The sequence below is a fragment of the Mesoplodon bidens genome (genome assembly GCF_964165515.1).
Source record: "Mesoplodon bidens genome assembly, chromosome: 3".
Lineage (NCBI taxonomy): Eukaryota > Metazoa > Chordata > Mammalia > Artiodactyla > Ziphiidae > Mesoplodon > Mesoplodon bidens.
Window position 1 is genome coordinate 42,714,462 of NC_138178.1, and position 10,060 is coordinate 42,724,521.

Genomic DNA, 10,060 nt, shown 5'->3' on the forward strand with positions numbered 1-10,060 from the left:
GCAACATGGCTGACTCTGCTGCAGGTGCAGCCATCGGAGGAGACGTCACAGGAACCTGGTTTTGAAGGATGCATAGGAGTTGGGGTAGGGAAGGGGGAGGCAGGAAATTAGTTTCTTACCATTTACTTTTGTTCGTTATTCAGTAAAACGGAAGACATGACCTAATCCATGGGGTGTGCTGTGGTTTAACAGGGAAAGCAAATTAAAGTGCTTAACGATATTTGGCTGGCCAGGAATCAAAAATGTACAGGTGGGGACTAGGGGCTGAGGACCAAAACACTGGAAACAACATGACCTGGAGGAAAGAGGGCTTCTGAAATGGAAGGGCCATGAAATGTCAAATGTAATTATCTGTCATTTTTAATGACGGCAGAACATTCCACTTATGAATATACCATTAACTAAAAATTCCCAACCAAGTGTCCCAGTGGACACTTACTTTGCTCCAGCGCCACTGTGATACCCTTGCATTGCATTACCTCCTTAGATAAATTCCAATTTGTGGCATTGCTGAGTTAAATGGAAAGCACATTTTTGAAGGCTTTCAATGCCCATTGCCATTATCCATCATTTACTGTGTGTCTCCCGCGTGACAGATGCTGGGCTGAGAGCTTTACACATTGCCTGAGGTCACGGGCTTTATCTCCATTTCTACTGAAAAGGAAACAGGCTCAGGGAGGCTAAGGACCTTATGCACACACACACTTGGGCCTCTAAGAACAGGTAAATACCTCCCATCGTGGGGTAAACTCTGGGCAGGTGGCTGTGATTCTTTAGAAAATCAAGGACTAGGTGAGGCAGTGACAAAGGCTTCCTGGTCCAGAAGACACCCCAACCTTGGATCCCTCCCACTTCCTGATGTAGCCAGAGCAATGGGTCCTTTAGACCAAGAGTCAAGAAACCTGCCCTCACCTGGCTCAGCCACCACCTGGCAGGGAGAGGGGTGCCAACTTAGAGCCAAAAGAGACCTTAGCAACTCGACAAGCAGTGCCCAGCATCATCCCCAGGCACCTTGTGCGGGGCGTCCTGTGTGCAGGGCTGAACCCTCCCTGCCCGGGGCCTGGGGTTGGGCAGTCATGTGGAGCAGTTGTTTTCAAACTTCTATTTGAGTTGCACAAGGCTCCCTCCCCCTGCCTGCTTCCACTTTCTCTCATAGATAAAATTTTACTAGAAGCCCAATCTAGAAACTAGACAGAGCAAAGCCAGGCTGGTGAACAGTCAAGGGAGGTGCTGGGCTCAGAGGCGCTTCTGCTCTGCACGCCTCGAGCCCAGGGGCTCCCAAGGTCCAAACAGCAAGCGTGCAGGCCGACATGGGGCACCGGCCCTGTCACTTCTCAGAAAGGAAAATGAGGCCTGAGGGGAGGGCACACTTATAAATTAGAGGTAAACAAATGTGTCCTCTGAGCCTGTGCCCTCCTCTGTAAAATGAGGGTGTGATGAGTTTATCTCTGGGGCCTTGGAAATGATCTGTAATACTGGCTTCAGACAAAGATGAACTTTTCATCAAGAGTGGCTTCCTCTCAACTTTCAGGGAAGAGTTTTGCTATTTATTTTATAATCAGTGCACACAGGAACCTAAAGTAAAATGTAGAACGTGGAGGTCAATACACAAGAATTCAAGCCATGTAACTTCATAAAGTGAAATTATGCAACAGTGTCATTCCTGTGCTCCATAAGGCCATGAAAAAATGACCCCAGCATGAACACGCTCTAAAATTTCCCTGAAAATGAACACTGTGAAATTGACTGTAAATACAGAACACAAGTTCAAAGACATATGAGAGGTCTTAAATACGAAAACAGAACTATTTAAAAAATGATCTTGGGGGCTTCCCTGGTGGCGCAGTGGTTGGGAGTCTGCCTGCCAATGCAGGGGACACGGGTTCGAGCCCTGGTCTGGGAAGATCCCACATGCCGTGGAGCAACTAGGCCCGTGAGCCACAACTACTGATCCTGCACGTCTGGAGCCTGTGCTCTGCAACAAGAGAGGCCGCGATAGTGAGAGGCCCGCGCACCGCGATGAAGAGTGGCCCCCGCTTGCCGCAACTAGAGAAAGCCCTCACACAGAAACGAAGACCCAACACAGCCCTAAATAAATAAATAAATAAATACATAAATGTTTTTAAAAAATGATCTTGAATAACTTACTAAATTTTACATCAACATACAGTCTTGTGATGGCCACAGTTTGGTAGAAGATCAAAGGAATCAAGGAAGAAAACTTATCCAAAGCTAATTTTTAAAAACTCATTCTGTCTGATTCTACCCCAAGGTAGAATGGGATGGGATGTATACAAAACCCTCACACACCTGGATGGAAGGAAAACATTTATAATCACATTACCTCACTTGTGTTAGAGATATTTTTTTTAACATCTTTATTAGAGTATAATTGCTTTACAATGGTGTGTTAGTTTCTGCTGTATAACAAAGTCAATCAGTTATACATATACATATGTCCCCATATCTTTTCCCTCTTGCGTCTCCCTCCCTCCCACCCTCCCTATCCTATCCCTCTAGGTGGTCACAAAGCACTGAGCTGATCTCCCTGTGCTATTAGACTGCTTCCCACTAGCTATCTATTTTACGTTTGGTAGTGTATATATATGTCCATGCCACTCTCTCACTTTGTCCCAGCTTACCCTTCCCCCTCCCCGCGTCCTCAAGTCCATTCTCTAGTAGATCTGCATCTTTATTCCCATCTTCCCCTAGGTTCTTCAATGACCACTTTTTTTTTTATATTCCATATATATGTGTTAGCATACGGTATTTGTTTTTCTCTTTCTGACTTACTTCACTCTGTCAGAGATTTTTGAATTGCCCCAAAACCATAAATTAGCCACAGACAAAAATGCCTGAATTCCTGAATTAAAAGTTGGAAGGGTTAAGTTATGGTACAGCCTTTATGATGGAATACTATATGGTTCCAAATCATAATTTTTAAATACTGACATTAAAAAGAACTGTAAAATGACATGAGGAGGTATTCAATCCATTGGGTTAAATTAAAACTAGACTCATACAAAAAACAAACTAAACTCAAACTATACCTACTACAATCCCAAGTATGCTTATAAATACATACACAGACGTGAAAACGTAAGCTATAAAGTCCCAAGTAAGCTTATAAATACACACACAAACATGAAAACATCAAAATATTAAAAGTGGCTACCTCTGGGTGGTGGGGTTATGGATGACTTGTTTTCCTGTATTTCTGAATCTGCTACAGCTGCATTAGCTTATTATGACAGTTTTCTAGCAAGAGGAAGGGGTGAGGAAATGAAAGGCAAGTTTGCTTTCTGCTCCTTCTGATACCACAGGCCACACATGGAAGAGCAGCCGGAAGCAGATTACTCTGCTGGGAAACTCACTTTTATAAGCCTCAGTACATGCAGCATATTTCCTCAGAACGTGGAAAAAGTGGATCAACATATTTGCTTCAGACTAATCCAGAAATACGGATTTCCTACATTTCTCTTTACACTGTAAAGTCAGAATAGTCCAAGGCTCTAGCCACAAGTTCACAGAGTTACCCTCAGAACACAAAGAAAAGGGAATAACATCAGATGATAACTCCTGCGGTTTCCCATATTTCCTCTGGATTTTTAACCTAAAGACATTACAGAAATCTTTTTTGAGATGCTCTGCTCCTAGATAATAATAGAAGCTTCCCCCAAGGAGCTGGGAACCGGAATGAAGTCATCCCCACACAGGCCCACAAGGCTGCCACGTATGTTGGCCAAAATCAACACGGCCTCCCTCCTGCTGTCTGCTTTCAGCCTGTCTTCCAGATCATGTGTCCCTTTAATTTCAAGTTAAGAACTCTTTAAAACTGAACCCTCTCCTTTTTCTCTGGATCTTGACTCCCATTTCAGTATTCATTTTTTATTATAAAAGCAATAAACGCACACATGTGTATAAAGTAAAACATACCTCTACATCCCCCACTCCCCTCTCTAGAGATAACAAGCTTCCTGTGTCTCCTGCCACAAATTTAATGCATATACAAGCAGCTCTTGTTTAAGCTAATGAGACCATATCATACACACTGCTGGGCACTTTTTTTTCTTACTCAATACTGACACCTCTTCACACACACGCACACAGATTTAGTTTTTCGTTTCTGTTTTTCTTTCCATTTTAATGTGACTCTCAGCTTTCTAAGAGACCATCTAGCATGGTGAGAAGGAGAGCTGTACTCCCCGTTTGCCCTTAGAGTAGCTGCATAACCTCTGGGAAATCCCTTAACCCTTCCCTGGATCTCTGCTGCTACTTCATCCCCAAGGAAAGGGGAGAGGGCTGTTGGGAGGGGAAGAAAACTTTTTGTGCCCGAAAACTGAGGCTGAAGCAGGTGACCCCTCTAGTTTCAAGAGTTGTGTGATAGGCCCCCCCAAAGATGTCCACATCCTAATTCTCAGAAGCTGTGAATATGTTACCTTACGTGACAAAAGGTGCTTTGAAGATGTGATGAAGTTAGGGATCTAGAGATGGGAAGAGTATTCTGAATTATACAGGTGGGCCCAATGTAAGTAATTACAAGGGTCCTTCTAAGAGGGAGGCAGGGGGATCAAAGTCAAAGAAAGTGATATGATGACAGAAACGAGGTTGGAGTGAAGTGGGGTCACAAGCCAAGGCATGCAGCAACCTCTAGAAGCTGGGAATGGCAAGGAATGGACTCTCCCACAAAGCCTCAGAAGGAATGCAACCCTTCCAACCCATTTTAGATCTCTCATCTCCAGAACTGTAAGAGAATAAATTTGTTGTTTTAAGCCACTATGTTTATGGAGATTTGTACAAGAGAAGTAGGAAACTAACACAAGCTGCCACCTCACGGTTCTAAAATGCCTGAGAATCAAACGAGCGAGCACCTACCCATGGGAGAAGGTAAGCAGAAGGCGATGACAGAAAACATGTGGAGAGAAGCAGGAAATGCTGGAGGAGTGAGGGGAAAGGCAGGGCAGGGGCCCGAGGCCTGGGGCTGTGGAGTTTGACGTAGGCTGGCTTCCCCTTAGGCCGCCCATAAAGGCCACTTCCTGTAGTTAAAGTTGGCCCAGTGTCTGACTTGGGAATGAGGGCCCAACAAAATGGATGCTGGTTTGAGGGTCAAAGGGATGGGAGCTGAAGAACTGAGAGTCTGAAGTTCAGTTAAGTTCTCTTTCCTCCAAGTTTATGCTCTGTAGTTTTGTTGTGTTGAGTTTTTTATGGCAAGAATTTGGGCAAGTCAGAGCTAATAGAAGGCTGAACAACTGTCCTGGTTTGCCCAGGACTGAAGGGCTTCCCAGTATGCAAGGCTTTCCATTTTAAAACCAAGAGTCCCAGGTGCACCAGGATGACTTGGTCACCTTGGCTATGGCCTAAAGACCTTTCCCTGACCAGGGTAGGCGCTACAGGGCAACCTATGATTTAACATCACCAAAATGCAAAAACGCACATGCTCAGGAAGAGGCTGAGAGACTGGAAGAGCCCAGGGATCATGGAGCTCTCTGTGGGAGAGACTGCGGTCACAAGAGGAGGAGCAGTGCTGAGTGCTTACAAGATCCCGGGGGGCTGTGACGGAGTGAGGGGCCAGTGTCTTACGAGGGTCACCCTTGTGGATCCTGAAGACACCAGGGATAGGACAGGGCTTAGGGTCAAAAGGAAGGCTTGAGCCATGTGCCATAGTCCTCAGAAAAGGAGGGAGCCTGGCTGGGGGGTCAGGAGACAGCAACATGGAGAGGGAGATCAGTTGAGTGCTCGGAGCCTCAAAGGAACAAGGGTTTTACACGAGAGCGGAAGAGAAGTGGTCCGGAAGATACAGAGGGAATAAAGGCGACCCTGACCACATGGCTTCTGGTCTTTTCTACTCAAAAATTCTAACATATGCAGGTGGGGATAAATCCTTCCACTGTGGGTCCAAGATTTGGCCCCGACCTCTGAGAGCACTGCATCCTTGGCAGGACAGAGGTTCCCTGTTGAAAAGCTGCACCTTGACCATCTCTCTGCCTTAGGCAATTTACCAGATTCACAGAAAATCCTGAAACATATCCCAGTGGGCAGCCTTTACTCTCCAGAGCGTTTCTGGAGAATGCCCTCTGCACTGAGCACTAAGACGTTCGGCAAAAAAGCTGAAGTGAGGTTGGGCTGGAGCTCTGACTGGCTGGGCTGGAATCCTGGGTCCACTACTTACTAGCTGGGATCTTTCGGCAAGTCCTTTCACCTCTCTGTGCCTCAGTTTCCTCGTCTGTGAAATGGAGGAATCAGACGACCTACCTCAGAGGCACTAACACCATGCTTGCAGCATCGTCACTATCATCTGCAGCGTGTAGGAATTTGCAAAGGGAAATGGGGCAGACCCATTATCCATTCCCTACTTCTCTGATAACAGAACCCAACTTTGTTTGGGAATGGCAGCGTACTCAGCTCACTTCTCTCTTTCTCAGCCTCCCTTGTTGTAGCCATGTGACCTAGTTCTGGCCAATGAAGTGCAAACAGAAATCTGTTGGGGAGAAAGGAGGTTTTTGAAAAAACTTTTGCCTTCCTGAAAAGAAGGAGAAACAGAAGCTGGTGCCCACATTCCCCCTTCTTCCAGCCCTGGATACGGAGGTGATGCTGGGCACTGTGGCAGTTATAACCATGGGGCAAATGCCAGTGCTCTGAGGTAGTGGAGAAAAAAGAAGCATGGGTTCCTGATAGCACACCGGGCGGCTGAACCAAAGCTGACAATCGCCTACCCTTGTTCTTGTTAAGAAAAATAACTCCCAATTTGCTTAATTACTTTATTTGGGGTTTATAGCTAATTGTAGCTGAATACATTTCTAAATGATATAGGGGCTTAGCCTGCCTCCTACAAAAGCACAGCACATTTGAAATTCAGGTCACCTGCTTCTATCAAGTGATTTTCAAAGAAAGGAATAAGGTGCTAAAGGACCTAGCATAAACCCCATCTTTCTTTTCCAAAGTGAATGTAGAGGGGTGGTACCAAAATGGCAAGAGCACAATGTATAGGTGTGCCTGAGAACACCATGCATGCGGAGGCCCTGTTCAGCAAAGGGGAGCTGCCACCCTCAGGGCTGAAAAGGAAGATGAAGCCACTTCCCCAAGCCTGGCCTGAGCCCAAGCACTACTGAGGACACAGCATCCCACAGAGTAAAGGGAAGCTGATCCCACTAAGTCATGTAATCTGGCTATTTAATTGTTCACTCATAAAAATCACAGACTGGTTTTGAATTATGGTCGTGGTCAATAATGTAAGTTTATTTAAGATTGCTACTGATGTTTTATGCTAACCACACCTCATCCGTCCAAAAGCTTCTTAAACAGCCTTAAAGGAACTAAATGTTTGGATTTGTTAAGCTCCTCTGCTTCCCTTCCCCCATCCGGCCCTCCACTCTCGGACTGGAAAAGTGAGCTTTTATATCAGAGTCTGGGTCCTTGCAAAAGCGAAACTGAGAAAAGACAACAGTGATGGAGAAAGTAAAATGCTTACCAAAAAACCCAGGAGTTTACCCTAGGCCGCGTCCACAAGAGCTCGCTGCGCTTGCCTCCGCTGACAACCACCCCCCCGCCCCGCCCCGCCCACCCCGCTCCGCTGGGGAAGGGCAAGAATGAGATCAGCTTGCGTCTTCCAGGCAGGCAGGTGATGACGGTAACTGGTCCCACGATCCAACGTCAGGAGGACAGTAGCCAGGGGCCGCCCCCGCCCAGAGGCGGGCTGGCTTCCACTAGCCGGCAGGGGCTCTGCGAGGTGCCAGGAGCCCGCGAGCGTCCGTCTCGGGTCCCCCACCCGCGCGTCCGGGGGCTCGGGCCGCTACCCGCGTCTCATGTGGCGCCTAGGCACCGGGGCCCTCATCCAGGGCGGTAGCAGGGGCCTGGCTCCGGGCCCGGGCCGCCCCCCTCCATCCTCTCCCCCTATCCCCCCGGGAGCCGGAGCCGATCTCCTTTCCCCGGCCCGCCTCCCTGCGCGCAGCCCCCGGCTCCGCCCCGGCCCGCACTCACGCTCCACGTCGTGCAGCTTGGCCCGCTCCTCCTCCAGTTTGCCCTTGAGGCTCTCGGCCTCGCTCTTGAGCGACGCCAGCGTCTCGTTCTCGTGCAGCCCGTCGGTTGCCATCTTCGAGCGCGGACGCGGCGGGAGGGAAGCGGGGATGCGAGTCAGCGGGCGGCGGAGGACGGGCCGGCGAGCTTGCGCCGAGCCGCCACCGGCGCAGCTCCAGCCGTCTCCCCGAGCGCGCCCCGCCCCTCGGCGCTGACGCTGGCTGCTGAGAGCCGGGCTGCTGCGGCCGATCCCCCTCCCCCCTCCCCCTTCCCCCGGACGTGTCCGCGGGCGCAGAGCCCTTGCGCAGTGCCCTAGGCGAGGCCCGAGTTAGCGCTGCAGCGCACAGCACCCGGGGACGCAGGGAGTGTCGTGCCCATTTTGCGGGTGGGAAAACCGAGGTTAGGAGGAGATACGTGACTTGCTGAAGGACGCGCACTTAGTGAGGGCCAAGCTGGGATTCCAACCCAGGACTGCCCGGCTCCTGGGAGTTTGGAGAAGTCCCAGTGACACAGCCCTTGCAACACCCCTTTCCCCCAGTCCCCCGCACACATCTCCCCTCCTTGGTGGCTTCTGCCTGCCGAGAGAGGAGAGGGGAAGGGGGCCTGGCTCGCGCCACTGGTACCCGGTCTGACCCCTGGTAGCTCTGATGCTCCCCCTACAACGAAATGAAAACTCTCCTCGTTTATTGACTTAAATATACAAAGCTAGTTCTGGCTTCTGAGAAGCTGTGGGGTCTTTGCCCGTTCTTGGTTTTGCCTTTCTTTTATTCACTCGGGAATTAAGTCCCTGGCAGCAGAAGGAAGTGGTGGTGGGGCCAGGGACACACAGGGACCCAGACTAGGGGCTTCTGAGCCCCTGCCCAGTGATCTCAGACACGTCACTTCTGAGGCAGCTTCCTCCACCTTAGAATGAAGGGTTGCTATAGTTCCCTCAAGGAAGCAAATTAGTGACTTTGTGGCAGACTCAAGCATCCGTTCTTTCCAGTCTCTTTTCATGCCAGGCACGGTTCCAAGTGCTTTACATTAATAACTCACCACAGTCACCCTGAATGGGTATTATTGTCACCTCCATTTTACAAACGAGGAAACTGAGGCACAGAAAGGCTAAATGATTTGCTTAATTCACACTCCCAGAAACAGTGTCAGAATTAGAGCAAAAGACTAAGGGCACAGGCTCTGTCTAGATCAGACTGCCTGGGGGTAAATCCTGGTTGTGCTGTGTGGCCTTGAGTGGCTTACTAAACTTCTCTGTGTCTCAGGCTCCTCATCTGTAAATGGGGATAATACCTTCCTCATAGGATCCTCATCAGGAGTGACTATGTAGAGCATTCAGAGTGAAGCGTGGCACACAGTATGTGCTCGTTGTTATCATTAAGGCTGCCTGGTACACTCGGGCAATTCACAGCAAGTAATTTAAATGAGACACAGGATCATGGGGGACACTTCTCACAAGGATCATCTCAGAAGACCTGGGAAGAGCAGAATCCTCTCATCACCTCCTCAGGCTGGCACCTCTTTGCCCACTGTGGGATGTGTGTCTACCTCAGGGGCTGCCTGTTTGTGGAGACCTGGGGTGAGTGGAGCTCCATACTGGTGTGTGCCCTCCTCTGAAGGCTCTTTGTGTAAAATAACCCCCAAACATCCTCCAATCTGGAGAGTTTACCATCTAGAGATGAGGCCATGTAACTTTTCAATGGCTGGCAAAGTTTGCAAAGTGCCTTCCTGTAGTTTGCTGTTCACTGCTTTTTGTAAGTGAGGAAGCTGGAGGTCAAAAAAGTTGAGAGCTGCTACGTTTCAGCAGTGGTGGAGTTACAGGGTTGCCCCTATCCATGAAAAGTGTCCCCGGGGGGCTGTGTCTACACAATCCCAAACACCTGGATTAAAAAGTTAGCTGGGCTTCCCTGGTGGTGCAGTGGTTGAGAGTCCGCCTGCCGATGCAGGGGACGCGGGTTCGTGCCCCGGTCCGGGAGGATCCCACGTGCCGCGGCGCGGCTGGGCCCGTGAGCCATGGCCGCTGGGCCTGTGCGTCCGGAGCCTGTGCTCCGCA

At 49.3% G+C, this 10,060-nt stretch overlaps 1 protein-coding gene across 3 annotated transcripts in view; it reads right to left on the bottom strand.

The window, feature by feature from the left end:
- Positions 1–8,213, bottom strand: part of GNB5 (G protein subunit beta 5) — a 47,575-nt gene extending 39,362 nt beyond the window's left edge. For 2 of the 3 annotated variants that reach the window (XR_014015331.1, XM_081227969.1), the window contains exon 1: positions 7,978–8,213. Coding sequence is in view for 1 of the 3 variants with exons in the window: in XM_081227969.1 (XP_081084095.1) it covers positions 7,978–8,089 (112 nt within the window). In the remaining 2 variants the exon portion in view is untranslated. Of the gene's footprint in view, positions 1–7,468; positions 7,560–7,977 lie in introns of those variants that run through there. The other variant, XR_014015332.1, reaches the window with a different exon arrangement.
- Positions 8,214–10,060: the final 1,847 nt, after the last annotated feature.